At 42.4% G+C, this 17,899-nt stretch overlaps 2 protein-coding genes across 3 annotated transcripts in view; one reads left to right on the top strand and one right to left on the bottom strand.

The window, feature by feature from the left end:
• The window catches only part of CDH23 (cadherin related 23), a 375,943-nt gene that overhangs the window by 67,543 nt on the left and 290,501 nt on the right, over positions 1-17,899 (bottom strand). The window lies entirely within an intron of this gene.
• The window catches only part of VSIR (V-set immunoregulatory receptor), a 28,783-nt gene that overhangs the window by 7,207 nt on the left and 3,677 nt on the right, over positions 1-17,899 (top strand). The window contains exons 2-6 of the mRNA XM_028729539.2: positions 1,010-1,429; positions 2,806-2,862; positions 7,661-7,768; positions 15,506-15,533; positions 17,024-17,211. Of these exons, the coding sequence (XP_028585372.2) occupies positions 1,010-1,429; positions 2,806-2,862; positions 7,661-7,768; positions 15,506-15,533; positions 17,024-17,211 (801 nt within the window). The remainder of the gene's footprint in view (positions 1-1,009; positions 1,430-2,805; positions 2,863-7,660; positions 7,769-15,505; positions 15,534-17,023; positions 17,212-17,899) is intronic.

The raw sequence follows: 17,899 nt of genomic DNA, 5'->3' as shown, positions 1-17,899 counted from the left end.
ATAGCCGTGCTGTATGCATGTTGCATTGAACTATTTCTAAGGCAAATTGCACCAATATACCACTTAGGGGTGATAGATGTATCCAAATATTGCAACTGAGCTGAATGCAGCTTTTATGCTGGCTGTCCCAAGTACTGAACTGATCCGTAGCTGTTTATCCACCCACCGCCTCTCAGATAGCAAAAATATGAGTCAACAGGCAGTCCTAAATATGCATACACTTAAATGAATTAACATGGAAATATGCAGCTGTTTTATATCCCTGCAGGAACTGACAACCCTTCTAAACAATCCAAATCAATTCCACATTAAGAGCCGCAGTTTATCAAGGTTCTGTGAACTACTCAATAGCAAACATTTGTCTGCGGTGATCCCTCCAGATGAATTTTTTTGTTTTTACTTTAAGAAGTCTGAGCCTTAACTGTTTCTAAAACCAAATGAGTTTTTAGCAATTTGGCCTTGAGGGGTGAGGTGAGGCCAAGAACTACAGCTGTTCCTTTTTTTAAAAGGAAAGTGGCTCTATTTAGGAACGGGGGTGAAGGTAGACACAAATATCAGCAAGCATGTCTTAAGAGACTCACGCTCTGAACGTCTTCAAGTAGAAATGGTCCAGTCTCTACAAAACACTCTGGCTCATAGCTCCTCCTCCTCCTCTTCTTGGCTCATGTTTAATTGATTTCAGTGAAATGTAACTGTGAACTTTACAGCAGCTTGTGGCATCAGAAATATATCAGGTTATAGGCTCCTGAATGAAAAGGTCTGTTGGTGCTGTTGCACATAAAGGTGACCACCAATAAAAATATCCTGTGATCATTTGTTTTTACTTTAATAAACGTACAGTTTCATTTGCACCAGAAGCCCCTGCTTCATTTACCAGAATGTTGCACTCAGTGCAACTTTGTGAGTCACATTTTCTCTCGTGTAATGGAAACAATAATGCCTCTCTGTACTTGACATACTAAGTTGAATCTCTCACTTGCTTCTCTAACATTCTTCTTTCTTCCTGCAGCACAGTCAACAACCTTTAAAATCACCACTCCTTACGCGCTCTATATCTGCCCTGAGGGTCAGAAGGTCACCTTGACTTGCAAGCTCAGTGGGTCTCTGGCATCCCATCATGATTCCATTTACAAATTTTGGTACTTCAGCAACCAGGGAGACCAGAGCTGCTCCCAGAAAAAACATGTCCGCAATGTCTCAGCAAAGGAGCTGCATCATGAATCAGAGAAGCACAGCGGGCAGCGCGTGAGCCACCATGGTTTGGAATTCTCCTCGGATCACCACGGGACGTTTTATGTCACCATGGCAAACCTTACTCTCAAGGACAGTGGGAACTACTGTTGCTACGTGGTAGAGGCTGAAAAGGAGCACAACAAAGCACACGCCAAGCAGCAGGCTCATGGTTTCATGGAACTTCGGATACAAAAAGGCAGGTGAACTTTGTACTCAAAGCAGATATAGCTAAAGCCATATTTTCTCCTGTTTCATATTCTCCTAGAATCACACATACAAACCTATTGGCATGGATGGTCCTACACTAAGGGTGGTGGTATTCAACCAAGTTTTACTCAGAGAGAGTCCCTTAATGGACTTAACTGACATAAGAAACTGCATTCTACTGAGTCACATCACTGGCCTATCTGGTTCACTATTGTCTACACCGAATGGCAGCAGCTCTCCAGGGAGCCCTAATCTGGAGATGCCGGGGATTCGAACCTGGGACCTTTTGCATGCAAAGAAGATACTCTTATCACGGAGCTACATCCCTTCCCTCAAGCCTAAAGTGCTTAGTTATGTTCAATAATTTCAGTTTTGCACTATGTGGAAAGCTTAGTCGAATGCCATCCTAACAATCAAAAACTGTAGACTACCATTGCGGCGGCGGCGGGGGGTAATCAAAAGAGAAGGCTTAGAACTGAGCCAAACTAGGGACACTTCACACACACACACACAATCTGACAGTGATGAAAATTTCATTATCTGATGGTTTTTCAGATGTTGCTCCATAGATAGGCTTGCCCATTCAGAATGAGTGCAATGTTGATCCAAGAAACATTGACCACACTGCCTTAACTGGCTTAGTGATGCTGTCACACAACTAACTGATTGGCTACATAGTATGACATCATCCTAACCCATGATTCCTGATAGGCTAACAAGATTATTCTCAGGAAGATGAAAACATCACCCTAGTAGCAGCATGCTTAAAAACAGAGCACAAAGTGAATTTTAAAAGCTCCCTCCCGAATTTCTTCCTGTATTTTTAAGAATTGGGTTGCAACCTTATGCATGCTTTGAAGTTATAATAAGAGAATCATATATAATCATTTTAAACCAATAAAAATTTAGGAAGCCTCCAAGACTTTGAGATTTGTCCGCTGTGTAGCGACTGGCTATTCAGACATAATGCTAACTCAGTTTAATGTTACGAGAATGAGCCTAGCCTCCCCTAGCCTCATGTTCTCTTCTCTTTCCTCTCCTCCAGCATAGCTGTGAGAGGAATATCAAAAGCCTTTTTAATATTTTGCTTTAATCGGTTTAGCAAAGCATGCCATCTGAACCTCAAACTGTGGTTCATCTTAACTTGTGAAAACAAACCAGTTTCATTAACTCTGATTGGACGTTTATCGGAAGGGAAAGCTTCCTAACTCCTCCTCGTGGCCACATTGGGGGAGGAGGTGAAAGTGAACCAGGACGCTATGTTCATTCTCACCCAAACCAGCACATTATGTTCGTCCCTTTTTCAAAAGACCACGCAAGAACTGACTTTCCAAGAAACTAACAACTATTTCTTTTATTTTACAGCAAATGCTACTTTCCCAAACTGCACACTTCATTCTGCTGCCAGCATGGAGAGTGAAAGTAAGACTACCTTTGCAACTCAGACAAATCGTTTTCTTTAAATGAGTGCAGATTACATATTCTGTTTCTGTTTCTTTTCATGGTGGTTATTTATTTATTTATTTATTTATTTATTATCTCATTACCTGTCTCCCTGCACTGCCTTACAGGCTCAGACTTGACCATCTTGCCTAATCACCCCATATTAGCCATTATCTCCTCCATTCTTTAGGCCTCATCTGATTTATTGCTTTCATGCATGTGAAGTAGCTTCCTGTGCACTATTAATCTGGTGGTTTCCTGCTTTTCTCAAGATTCATATCTTTAGCAGCACCTTTTCTGAACAAACCTTCACTAACTTTTCCCTAACTCTCCCCAACCCTGCCCAGTTTATTTTGCCTGTCCCAAACTAACATTTCCTTGCCCCGTACGTATTTATTGAAGACTGTAAGCCCTCGGAGGCAGTGCCTAAGGCATTATTGGTGTTCTATATATGTTAAATATTTGCTCTCTCACTTCAAAATGCAGCACAGGGGCTTGGTGGGAGGCAGACATCTATTACAGCAACAGAGGGTTGTAAATCCTAGTTGCACCTTGCTTTTGATGGGGCAGCCTCCCTTTCCCCGGGAAGAGCTGGTTGTAACTCTGGTGTATATTTTAGGAAGCTGCCAGATACAGAGTCAGGCCATTGGTCCATCTAGCTCAGTACTGTTTACACTGCCCCAGGTTCCTTTCTAGGCTTTCCAGCAGGATTTCCTCAGTCACAGGATCATAGAATTGCAGACTTGGAAGGGACCCCAAGGGTCATCTGGTCCAACTCCCCGCACTGTCTGGAAATGTCCCACCTGGAAATATCAGAAGCTGGGACCTTCTGCATGCAAAGCAATGGCAACTGCTGGCAGCTCTTCCTGATGATTTAGGCCAAATATATATGTAGATTATTGGCATCTAAGGCTCTCTAGCATCAAGCACAAGGTGGAAAAAAGTTGTCATGTTGTAGTCCAGCTACAGTACATCATTTCATATGATGTACGTTGTTACATTCATTCCCTCTTTCCAATGAGTAACGTCTTCATAAAGCTGAGCAAGAACTAACCTGGAGAAGTTCAGGGTTCAATTAATAGTGCGTATGAATAACGGAGGGCATTTGCAAAAAAAAAGATCAGACAGTAGCCTGTCATGAAGGGCAGGTTCTCTCTAATTTGTCTTAACCTATTTGCTCCACACCTTGAATTCATCTGCAAAGTAAATTTGGAGGAAGTATTTGTTCCAAGGTGCTCATGAAGGACTAGAATCAAAAGTCCGCTGGTAGTAAAACCTTTGTGTTCTGATCTGCAGAGTTTGTTCTCATCAGTAATCATTAGCTGTATGGTATTTGAGCTTCTGTAGAAAGTAGCTGATCCCCTGTGACGATCTCCGAACAACCCAGCGTAGTTGGGAAACAACAGGGACTTGGACAATGAAATAAGTGGGCAGTTCAAGGAAACAAAAATAAACTGAAAGGACATTTTAGTATTTGTGCTGTATGTGGATATGCTTTGTTTGGAGAAACAGTGCTTTCATATTAGCAATGCCATACCTTGGCCTTACGGTAAGGACTGCAGTGTTTTCTTAATCACTGAATCATTAAATTGGAGGGGGCCCTTAGGATCATCTAGTCTAATCCTCTGCAATGCAGGAAAATGCAGTTGTCCCATACAGGGATCAAACCTGCAACCTTGGCATTATCAGCATCGCACTCTAACCAACTGAGCTATCCTTTCTTTTTGTTTTCACAATATTAATTACAAATTTATAAATATGAGCTAACAAATCTGTGGTAATGCTGCTACAGGCGTTTACAGATCTTATATCATCATTGAATACAAGACTGCATGAGATTAGTGGAACTTCTGTGGAACTTCTGATAACAAAACACTTTTTGAAAAAGGGAACAAAAACCTGCTGTCAGACATGTTCCTAAAGCATCTCTGAAGGTCCTAGTAAAGTTGTACCTCCTAGCCAGATTTAGGCCAGGAGCTCACATCTGCTTTCTTAGTTTGGCTCAGGGTGGGAGCTTTAAGAACCTCTTTGTTCTACACTATATTCCACATCTTCAAAAACAAAGCTTCCATTTCCCACACATGCTGGGAAACATAGCTTATTACCAGACGAGAGGCAATTCTAAATCTCTGGAGATTTCTAGACAACATGCATAAAGACAGAGCTTGACTTCCTACAGTTCCAGCAAAGTTCTTCAAGCAGCAAATGAGTCAAGTTGCACGTTTCAATTGCCACCACCTCCCTTTCCAGGAAAAAGTCTCTAGGAAAACATCCCCTCATTGACATGTTCCTGTATTACACATGCAGGAGATCTCATTTTTGTGGAAAAATATGCAACCCTTCAAATTGCAGCCTGATGTGAAGGAAGTTTTCCACCCTTGCTCATGGGAGTTGAATAAACAGGTCTTGACTCTTGTTCTGCATCTTACACATATTACTGAACCTATTCCAGCCCAACTAATTCTGACACTTTTCTTCTCCCTAGAAGTTTTGTTCGCTAAATATGTGGTATCTTTAATTTTTAAAAGGACCAGAGAGTAGAACTTCATATTGTTGCAGAAAAACCAGACAACCTCTGAGCTCCATGTTCTCACTGTTCACTAACTTGGCTGATTCATTACTGGATGAATATACTTGTCATAGGTGCTGTGGAAGCAGCTCTGTGTGAATGAAAGCTGCTCTTTCACTGCGATTCGGCAATGCTTAGAACATTTCCCTCCCTTCTCTTTCTCAGTCAGACAGCTGTGTTTCAACAAGTCTAACTCATACTAGTCATATCTGTTTCGAGACAGATCTGTCCTGTCTATAATCTAGACACTATTTAATATCTGTAAATAAAAATAGGCTGCTGGCATGGAATTTGCATTTACCTATCAGGCTTTGGGTTTCACTGCCTTGATTAAATCTGCACAGATGCAGAGTAAATAGTATTTGCTGGACTAAAACACAGCTTGCCAAGTCAAGTTGGAAGTTGATAAAGGTTTAGGAAGTTGTGGTCTAGCACATGAGGCAGAGAGCTTTGCATGCGATTAAAGGCCATTAGCTTATCATGAATCTGAGCCCAAAGGGCGATGAAACTACCAAGTGCCTTTGCATTGACTTTGGATCAAGTCCAGTATTTGCAATTACAGCAGTGTCTCCCCCACTTCCTTTTTGTACTGGCAAAAGGGGCTGAACAAAATATCTTGTTCAAGCATTTTTGAAGAAATTTGGAATACCCTTCAAAATATCATACATAATTTTTTAAAATTTCCCCAAACTTGCCAATTTGAGTAAATAAATACAAGTAGGCATCTATAATAAAATAGTAATAATAGTAATAGTAATAATAATAATTTCTTTTTCTTTTTATTAATACCCCGCCCATCTGGCTGGGTTTCCCCAGCCACTCTGGGTGGCTCCCAATAGAATATTAAAAACATGATAAAACATCAGACATTAAAAACTTCCCTAAACAGGGCTGCCTTCAGATGTCTTCTAAAAGTCAGGTAGTTGTTTATTTCCTTGACACCTGATGGGACGGCGTTCCACAAGGCAGGTGCCACTACCGAGAAGGGGGTAATCTGGGGGATAATCTGTATGTAGCTGATGGATTTTCATTAATAGGGAAATATTCATTAGTTGAAATTATATAAAATGAGTATTTTCCTATTATTTACACTTGCAGTCTCATTTGTATGCTGGGATCACATAGTGAGTTTATATTTAAATTTGTTACGTTTTAATCAAAATAAAATGTTTAGTTCCTTTTCCGCCTGCGAAAGTTTCTTGCTAAATAATAACCAGTGGTGTTTATGTATTTTGGACCACAAATGATTAGAACTGCCATCTTTTTCTGGGCTCCAGTGCCCTCTAAACTGCATAACAGGTGTAACATCAACAAACTGAGCTCTCATTATTAAGTAGTGGATTGACAACACAGAGATTTCTCCAAGCGGTTTTTTAATAGTAAGCTGGAACTGAACTGAACAGCAAACAGCTCAGCCGGCCTGCTTTTATAAGCAGCCGGCTGTTAACATTGTAACAACCACCACCCAGGGTTTCCCGCCTAAATTAACTGACGTGGACCTGAGTGAAAACTATATACATTATACCCCTGGTGGCCAGGGTGAGAACTTCAGTACATAACACTCATCACTTCACAGAATCATAGAATTGTAGAGTTGGAAGGGACACCCCCCCCCCGGTAATCCATTCCAATCCCCTGCAACGCAGGAATCTCAACTAAAGCATCCATGACCCAAGGCCATCCAACCCTCTGCTTAAAAACCTCCCAAGGGAGACCGTTCCACTGTCAAACAGCTCTTACTATCAGAAGTTCTTCCTGACTTCATCTCCAAGTCAGGAGCAACCACATCTCTATAACATTTCAGTCTGACAGAAAGCAGTGCAACTATACGAAGAACCCAGTAGGCAACCATATAATTGCCCTAGGTTTATATACAACTACATTTGTTATCTTTCTCAAATGCTCGAGACATTTCTTTTCATCTGAATGATGATTACAGCCTTGTAAAATTGTTAAGGGACATTCGACTAAATTTTGATGGAGCACCACATTTCTGAAATAATGAAAATCCACTTCGATACACAGGAATATTATTATACTGTGGCAAAGGCAACAACACTTTTAGTATAAAGGAATTGCTTTCCTATTCAGGGCATTTTGGCCTCATATCTAAACCACCAAGTTCACACCCAACAGCCTCCAGCAATGAGAATCATCTTTCTGCTTGCTTGATGATGTGACTCTCTCTGTTTCCTTGCTCTTTTTCAGATGTCACAGCAGCTGCACTTGCAACAGGGGCCTGCATTGTGGGCATTCTGTGCCTTCCCCTCATTCTGCTCCTCATTTACAAGCAGAGAAAAGCAATCGCTAACAGGCGTACGTATCAAAACGTTTCCCTCCCCTTCCTCACCCCGTCCCGTCTTGATTCATTTCTCCTTAACAGGCTTAGTATTCGGTGCAAAGTGACACACATACGTATCTGGTTCTTCTCCTCTGTGTCCTTTCAAGAGCACGGGCACTAATATGAAAATATTTGTGCTATTGCATTAATGATACCAAGCCATTTACGGTGAAAGCAGAATTGCTTCTGGGAGGTCATGTGTGTGTCTTTTGAAGTATTATGCATTGGTGATAAATTTCACGGCAATGGCAGTAGTCCTTTCGTTGGCTCTTCCCTTTCACATGCTGGAGTGAGCAGGACCTGTTTTGCTTCACAGTAGGCAGAAGGGGAAGGCAGCTGAGGGGCTTGCAGAAAAGTTATGTTCTGCATCCCATTTGCTGCTGGAGAGCTGTTTAAAATGTATTCGTGAGCTCTGGATTTGAACTTGGAAATCCTAAGCAGAAGTGAAGTTGTGTGGTGTGGCACAGCACTGATTGCTTTGAATACAAAAGCAAAAATGTTTCCATAAGCCATTTCTGGCCTTTTTTTCTGACTTACACCACTTCCTATTGCCCACAAGAAGCAATGAGCAGAAAGCTGCTACATACATTTTATTTATTTCACAACATTTATATATCACTTGATTGCGGTAAAACCTCAAAGTGGTTTGCAAAAAGAATAAAGCCATAAAATTGTCCGTAAAAGCGGTTAATTGAGTATTTTAAACATTCAGAAATCATTAAAACCCACAATAAACTTAAGACCAGATTAAAACACACTTTGGCTTCTGCATGTCTGGATAGGCTTGTCTGAATGAAAATGTTTTTAGCAGGCTCTGAAAAGAGTACAGCAAAGGCACCTGCCTAGGGTTGCCATATTTCAAAAGGTGAAAATCTGGACACAAATGTTGCTGAGCTTTTTTTTTTTTTTAGCAAAATCACACACAAAATTGACGTATTTGAGCTATTTTTTTAGGAAAATCAGCAAAAACAGCATTGCTGACATGGGTTGCCATGCACCCAGATTTTCCCAGACATTTTCCTGATTTCTGCCAAGACTGTGCTTCCGACTGCAGTATTCCAGGTATGTCCAGGAAATTCCGGGCATATGGCAACCCTACAACTCCCTGACATCAATAGGCAGGGAGTTCCAAAGTGTGGGTACCACAGCACTGAACAAGTATTATGTGGCATCTGTAACTGTGCCAGCACCACAGATTGAAGCAGGTACGGTGATCTTGCAAGGCAACTGGTCCCAAGCTAGTAAAGGCTTTTTATGCCAATATAAACTAGGCCATGAACTTGGCCCAGTAACAGATTGACAGCTAGTGCAAGGCTCCGAGAAGAGCTCTTATATACTGATAGGTTCTTACTCCTGCCACAGCATTCAGCAGTAATTACAGCCTCTGAGTCAAGCGTAAGGGAAGCCACCCCCCCAAATATCTTACAGTGTTTCCGTTGCTGAATTAGTTTAAATAAAACAAATATTTGTGTGACGTCTATTCTGCCCCAGTTCTGCGTATTAGGAGTCGTTCTGATTAAAAGCCAACATTCCAGCTCTCTATTTAGCAGCCTGTCAGCTGCTTTCATGTTCCAGGCATATCAGCCTCTCTCCTCGGACTCCTGTTTATACACATTTCTCGGAAAATAGATGGCTGGGAGGAATTGGCGGAACGAAAGGGCAGGGTTGGTTAACGAAGCACCGGCTTGTTAAATTGTACTGGGGTGTGGCACAGTGCTCTGTCGCTACTTAGAAATTGCATCATTTCTGTAATAGTGCGTTCATATTGGGCCAGGATGCTGCTACATGATTTCTTCTTTCTGAGTTGCATGGAGCAACTGTGCCTGCACACAGGCAACTAGAGAACCGGGAGTGACTTCTTCCTTAGCATTGTTCTAAGCCAAAGGGCGATGTCTCACTACAAAAGAAAAATGAGCCTCTCTTCCTTTTCGTAATGCCAGTTGCTTCTGTTAGTTACATAAACTAATGATGCAATAAAATTAGCTAGAACGCACCAAACATTTCTGTTTCACTCCCTAAGGGAATTTTTTTTTAAGTGCAAAATTATAACAGGATGAGCCTTCACCTTTCTTAAGTGTAAATAGATGCTCACTCATATACTGACAAACAATATATGATCACTGCAGAATTTGGCTCGTCTGAATTCTTCCAAAGTTCAGGGCATTTTTTACATATAAGGCTTAGAGAGACTTGTAACTTAAATCTTGCTTTGCCTTGATTTCAGGACATTCACATTGGAATGCACAGCCAGCAGGGCTAATGCTTGGAAATACATTAGCTTGAGGTGTGAAAAAGACATGTGTTTTTTAAACTGTGGAACAACCTTCTTCCATTTCATATAAATATTACAGTTTCATTCAGTATGAACAGTGTGGTTAAATTTCAGCAGCTGCTTGGTTCCTTCTACAGCTTAACTGTGGCGCTGTGGGTAAAAGCCTCAGCGCCTAGGGCTTGCTGATCAAAAGGTCGGCGGTTCGAATCCCCGCGGCAGGGTGCGCTCCCGTTGTTCGGTCCCAGCGCCTGCCAACCTAGCAGTTCGAAAGCACTCCTGGGTGCAAGTAGATAAATAGGGACCGCTTACTAGCGGGAAGGTAAACGGCGTTTCCGTGTGCGGCTCTGGCTCGCCAGAGCAGCGATGTCACGCTGGCCATGTGACCCGGAAGTGTCTCCGGACAGCACTGGCCCCCAGCCCCTTGAGTGAGATGGGCGCACAACCCTAGAGTTTGTCAAGACTGGCCCGTACGGGCAGGGGTACCTTTAAAGGTAAAAGGTAAAGGTACCCCTGCCCGTACGGGCCAGTCTTGCCAGACTCTAGGGTTGTGCGCTCATCTCACTCTATAGGCCGGGAGCCAGTGCTGTCCGCAGACACTTCCGGATCACGTGGCCAGCGTGACATCGCTGCTCTGGCAAGCCAGCGCAGCACACGGAACACCGTTTACCTTCCCGCTAGAAAGCGGTCCCTATTTATCTACTTGCACCCGAAGGTGCTTTCGAACTGCTAGGTTGGCAGGCGCTGGGACCGAACGACAGGAGCGCACCCCGCCACAGGGATTCGAACCGCCGACCTTTCGATCGGCAAGCCCTAGGCGCTGAGGCTTTAACCCACAGCGCCACCTGCGTCCAGGGGTACCTTTACCTTTACCTAATTAGACTAACTAATGTACAGTTCATTGGCTATCCCCCCCCATCTTTTCAAACCTCATTTTAGGCACTAAACTGAGATATATCCAGTGCTTTGGGGGGGGGTATGCAGGGGTACACATAGCCCTAAACATTTTGTGAATCTTTGTACTTTTGTCCATTTACTGTATTTATTTTCCCCGATTTGAACTATAAAATGGTGATTCAAAATGAGAGTACCCCTAAACATTTTTTAAAGAAAAAAAGCACTGGATATATCCCCCCCCCCAGCTCCATTTTAATACTATCATAGCTGCTTTCACTGTGCAAAGTTCTAGCAAATGTTTCTTGGATGTAAGAATTCAAACACAGCGGATTGCCTCACATTCTGAGGTTCAGAACTCTTACATTGCAGAAGTTGCAACGTACATCAGAACACACTGGTTGCCTTCCAACAGATATTGTACTTTTGAGGGGATGGGAGGAGGCGAAACGGGGAACTTCTTCAATTCCACTGAATTACCACGACACACTTGTAGCAGGCAAAACATACTCAATGACACTCCTTCTGTATTGCTTGGAGGGTGATCCCCACACTAAGAGTTCTCCGATCTTGCTACCGCCTAGGAGCCAGAGGTCTCAGAGAGAGCTAACCTGGCTAGTCTAAGAGAGCTTCTATTCCACTTTCATTCTGATTCTTCTCTGCCTTGACTAGAATGAAGCAGATTTCAATCAAATGTCCATTGTTAAGTTAAGAGCTATATTCAGGAACCAAAGAAGAAAGGTGATTTTCCTGAACAGTTTAGGTCCGTCTTGTGCAGGTTGACTAAGCAGTCTCTAGAGGACTGTCTTGCAGGCTCTGCCCAATCTAGCTGCTGTGCGATAACTGAGTCAGCTCACATGGTCTAGTCTCCCCCTGTCTCCTTAATAATCTTCAATCCACTACACTGATGCGCATCAAATAGGCCTAGTTGAAGGTAGTCAACTAATGGATTCCTCCACCCTCGGAAAGGAAAGGAAAAGAAAATAAGACGGTTCAATCTGATCTCTCTTTAATATTAGGGCTTGGTTTCTGGGAGCTCTACAAAGAAAATACTGTCTTCCATTTCAGTTACACAATGAATCTAGTTACTATAAGTAGCAAATAAGGAGGAAGTTACTCTTCTTATAAAAACAGGTGCTTTTAGACTCAGCAAAGGACTAGTGTTTCAGTTGCTGTACAAAAAAATGTGTAGAAGAATGAAGAAAATGCTAGCAGGAAATACTAAAAAGTACAAACAGAGGGAGAAGGAGAGAAGCAGATTTTGTCAAATAGAAAAATGAATGTCAGCAACATATGCAAGTTGGATACGATCCCGTTTAATTATGCCAAACAATTTCTAGTCTCAAAATAAATTGCAGAAAGACCCCAATTTTTAAAATGTATTTTTTAAAAAAATTCTTTTTGAAGAATTGTGAATACTAAGTTTCTCTGAAAGAGTAAATTCTTTAATATTAAATAATCTGAATATAAACACATCAATCCTACAGTTAAATCTCTAAACCAATACAGTGACTTCAAGTTAAAGAAGGCTTTTAGATATAATTGAAGAACGAATATGGCAATTTCTCTCATACGAATACGTGCACTCCAACTACTAAACAGAGGCATTTAACTGTCTTCTCCTGAAAATAAATCTTTCCAGGTTGCTCAACAACTTAACAAATATTGCTTCACCCTATTAGTCATTCTAGTTGTTTGTGACATTGTTTTTGTGAGGGTGAGTGCACCAGGGCCAAAGCAGAGTGAATCAGAAAAAGAGCAATACACTCAAAAGAAAGAGAGAATGATGACCAGTGCACAGGTTATTCGATACTCATACTTACGGTAATTTCACAAACTGCAATGGCTTCTGGTCCTAAGTGTCTCAGGAATCAACCACCTGACGTCACAATAATATCGAGTGAATCAAACCACATAGGCAAAGGCACATACTCTGCAAGCCTCAATGATCAGCTGCACAGGGACTGCAAACACCCTTTCGGCGCAGCTGCAGCTTTACCTGCCCCACACCTGTAGGGCAGGTGGGCATGGCTTGGTCTAACAGGCAGGCCTGGTGGGCCTATTAAGGACTGTGGGGTGGAGGTTCCCAACCTCTAGTTTAGAAAACGCACGAGGAAATGCCAGTGGAAAGCTCCATTTAAATTGGTGTTTTCCTCTCCGATGCCTCCTCATTACGTAAATCGCTGATTTAAATTACCTTTGCTTTAAATCCACCCTGCTGGGCTGCTTCACAAAGTTCTGTCACTGTATTTATGGCAAATACATTAACCGCTTGCACCAAATCATGCTACCCTACCAGAGAAGAAACTCCCTACATTCAGAAAGAGAAAATTCTCTCTGTCTAGGAGAATACACAGCTATATGTTTATTTGTTTGTCCTTACAGAATGATAAAATATGTGGTTCCAGAACTCCGCTCCTACCTGTCCCACTAGCCCCTTTTGCCAGTGTGTCTCAATCCACCCACTGCAGCAAAAGCAGGATGTTAGTTTCTTTGGTCCAACTACAGGCAGAGATGGAAAGGGGGCAAAGTGGCTGTAGGTGCATTGTCCCTCTTGCTGTTCTATACAGTAGCTTTAAAGGGAAAGCCTGTCTCTGAGTTGATACGTGACAACCCTGTCCAATACACAGAGTCTAAGGCGTGCTCTGGATTTCCTGTGCTACCAGCGGTTAGCAATTGCAACATGGTCAGAATATACATGCACACTTACTTGGAAGTAAGCTGTATTGAACTCACCTGTGTAAAACAGGCGTAGGACTGGTCACGCTTTTAAATTAGAAAAGTTGGTAACACTTTAGACAATTAGAAAAGTAAAACAAGCTAGTTCCTTTTTTAAACATTTAGTATATAAACTGAATATTTTTGTAATAGGAGTAATAACATTACCAAACTTCTCGGTTATTTATTTTAAAGCCTTCATTAGTGCTGTTTCAGGGAAAAGGTATTCAGAATCAAGCTCCCTGTGAAGTCATGTGCCTTTTATTAGAGTCACGAATTGCAACACACTCCTGATGATTAGCTCTAATACGTATTTCCCCCCAAATCCCTCTGCTTGGTGAAGGCAAGTTAGCAACTATTTCTGCCAATGCAGATGTAACACGGTTGTGTTAAGAGTTTACTTGACTCCCCCCCTCCCCTATTGCATGTTTGCTATTCCTTCTGGAAAGTATTTGCTAGGCAAATCAGAAAACAAATTACCCCAATCCCATCAGTGGTAGACTTTGGGCTCTCAAATTTCAGTGGTGCTCTGTGTGATGCTACAATTTGATGCCCTCCCCCCATTTCTCGCTCAGTTTACATCAGTGTTGTAGCACCCCTGTGATACTGCCAGTGGCATAGTGTGGGTTTTTGGTGCCCGGGGCAGGGGAAGTGTTGTGTCCCAGCCCTGAAGTGCATGTGTCCCAGCCCTGAAGGCCTGGCAAGGGGTTGCGGCTTGCCTCCCCACAGCTTTGGAAGGCAGCAGGCGCTTAGTCATGAAGCCTCAGTGACGGGGGCACCTGGTTTGCACTCAGGGCCACTGTCCCTCTGCTCCTCCTATGCTATGCCACTGGGTGCTGGCGCCCAGTACTGCTACACCAGCCACACTACCCTAAAACCACCTCTGTCCCTGTTTATACATGGTCTACTTCTGTGCCCTGAGTGGAATGCATAATGCTTACTCGTAACATCACAAAGCACCCTTTCTTGCAGCAAACAAGCTTGTTTTAATTCTGTGCTTATTAGAACAACATCTAAAAACACACACACACCCTCAGCTGATGGCCTATTAAGCAAAGAATCTCCCATTCCAGATGTTCATATGCTAGAAATATTTCCCTTCTGGGGAAAAAATGTGGTTGAAATAAAATTATGGTAATATGCATAAATATATGTTCCTGCACAAACACACGCAAATATATATATATTTAAAACCCTTGAGGTTTTCGGTTACTAAATATGAGAGTTTCAACACTTGAAACTGAAAATCCAGGAACAATTCATGAATCAGACTTGAATGGCAACTGTAAAGTTTCTCTTTTATGTAGCAGCTCAAATAAAGGAGCGCAGGAGGAACTGTAGGACCAAGACCCCTGTATTATATGCAGTAAATTTTGTTAGGATTTAACTTTTGCTTATTCATAAAAATGTTTTCACTAGAAGGAAAGAGGATGAAATAATGGACAGAATACCATTCCCGGCCACTGCTAAACTGCTTATATCTGGTATCTGAGTACCATGTGGATTAATAGTTTCCACTTCCCCAGTCCAAATCACCAAGCCAATAAGCGTCACGACAAAAGAGAAAGGAATTTGTTGCTTAGGAAAAGCAAAGCAAACAGTCACTAAAGAGGAATTGGAAATGCATATCCTTATATGCACCATGGCCTCCTCATCTGTAGGATAGATCTCTTGAATAGAAAAGACCATACACTCAGCTCAAGGGGGATGGACAAAATTAACTTTGGGTTTCTTCTATACCTGAAATTCTATCACCTGATTTTTTTAAAAATGTGAAATAGGACTGCCTAGGGAAATGTCACAGTAACAACACTGCATTCCTTTTTTGCAGGTGCTCACGAACTTGTCAGAATGGAGAGGTGAGAAATTCTGTTTTACTGTATTGCTATATTTTTACTTTGGAATTTGGCTTAGGGCACACAATAAAATCAAGAGAGGTTGAAGCATCCAGAAGTTGCAGTTTAGCAACAAATAGGATAAAGCAATTAATGAAACCACAGTAACGCAGCAGCCTAACTTGATCAAATTGCAATCCCAAAAAGACTTCTTCAGAAAAGTCTGAAGTCTTTGTGTCTTAGCAAGAAGCCTTGCTAGAAAAGGAATTCAACAGAGAAGACAGCCACTGAGGAAAAGGCTCTCTTCCTAGTAGGTGCCAAATGCACCTCCTCAATGTTAGTATCTGAAGCAGAGTTTCTTAAGTTGATATAAGATGCCAGTGTAGTGGAGGTGAAGACATGCCACATGGATAGAATAATTCCTTGAGATTCCCTGAGCTAGGACATTTAGGACTTTAAAAGTTAAGGCAGTCGGATCAGTACTCTTGGAACTAGCGTTATATAGATCCCATGTTTATATTTGCAGCAGGTGTCTGGAAACCTGTGGGCCAACTTCACCTACCATTCAACCATACCCTACTATTAGCTGAAAGAAGCCCTACAGCTCTATCTAATGATCTTCATGGCCAGTGTTAGGAAAGAGGGGCCATGGTCAAACAAAACTTTGCCCCTATCTTTCTTGTAGCCTCTTTCCTACAGGCAGAATGCCAGTAAGGGGTTTTCAGTAGGCTGGCAACAGCCAGTCAGTAAAGGGGGAAAGATTTTGGCCTTTCATCCACGTACTCTGTCCCAGGCTTGCACACTGCTAAACTTAGTTGCACATTACGGATTTATGTACATACCTGCCTGATCCAAGCTTTCTGAACCTCATCCTCTAAGCCAAATAACACAACATTCCCAGTACAAGATAAACTTTTACGTACTTGATTTTTTTGTTCTGAAAGAGAGCTAACTGGTAATAAGCCCACCTAGCCAGAGGACGATCTAACATGGTGATAGATCTAGCTTTACCAGTCAACGGGTTTTTTGTTGCTTACATTAATCAAAATATGACCCTTCCATAGTTCTAAAATGGATTGTCTGACAGCATTAAATGTGTTACGTGTCCTGCTCTGCAGGTTTTGCTTGAACCAAAACTACCTGGATGAACAAGACACTGAAAGATGGAAATTAATTTTGGTGTCACTACTGACACCACAAATAGTTACTTTGCCTTTAAGAAATGAATATTTTTACAGTGCTGGAAACTTGGCTTTTTAAAAGGAATATTTTGAGCAAAAAATAGACTCTCTAATTGGTTTGTAGCTGACTCAGTTCTTAGTAACCACTGAAATAGTCATTCAGGCACTACCGAACACATCTTAATACACACCAGTACTTCTCTCCTCGATATAATAAAGACACAAGTAGCAGCAATCTAAATAGAATTTGTTTTCCATCTAAGTAAGAAGAGAATGAGACTGAGACTTGATTCTGGTCTGGTTAGTGTCTTGAACCTGTGCTTTTCCTTTCAGCAACACCCATGGCATTGAGAATCCTGTCTTTGATGACGTTCCTACCATTAATTCAGAGCCCAAAGCCAGGCCGCAATTAAGCTACATGGCTAGCCGGCAGCTATCAGAGTCTGGTCGACATCTTCTCTCGGAACCGAATACTCCCCTCTCCCCTCCAGCCCCGGGGGACTGCTTCTTCCCAACACTGGGTAATTATTCATTTCTCTCTCCTTCCCTCTCTCATCAGTTCCTTAGCTAGCAGTATATATATATCTGTATGTATATGTATGTGTGTGTGTGTGCCAAATGCTGGTGGAATAATTTCCTTTTCAGAAGTTGCCCATGGCCATACATTTGACTACACGTCCAAGATCAAGGGGATGGGGACTGCTGTTTGCTGCAACGCTACATGTTCTCAAACACCTTGAGATCAGATAAGGGAGGAAATCACGAGATGAACAGCACCCTTTGGCTCCCTAGGAGTTTCTCTTACAGTGGTGCCTCGCAAGACGAAATTAATTCGTTCCGCAAGTCTCTTCGTCTTGCGGTTTTTTCGTCTTGCGATGCACGGTTTCCCATAGGAATGCATTGAAAATCAATTAAGGCGTTCCTAGGGAAACCGCCTTCAGACCAGGTCCGGGGACAGACTGTCCCCGGACCTCTTCTGAAGGCTGGGGGGGGGGGGGACAAGGGCTTTTCTTCCCACCCCCAGCATTTTAAAAAACCCTGGGACAGCGGAGGACTTCTCCGCTGTCCGGGCGATCTTAAAATGCTGGCGGGCGGCATTTTAAAATCGCCCCGGGACAGCGGAGGACTTCTCCGCTGTCCGGGGCGATTTAAAAGCCCCTGGGAAGGCAGGCAGGGGGGACAAAGACTTTCGCCCCCCGCCCGCCTTCA

This window comes from Podarcis muralis, chromosome 6 (genome assembly GCF_964188315.1).
Source record: "Podarcis muralis chromosome 6, rPodMur119.hap1.1, whole genome shotgun sequence".
Taxonomy (NCBI): domain Eukaryota; kingdom Metazoa; phylum Chordata; class Lepidosauria; order Squamata; family Lacertidae; genus Podarcis; species Podarcis muralis.
The sequence above is the reverse complement of the archived record's forward strand: the minus strand, read 5'-3'. Positions and strand labels throughout refer to the sequence as shown.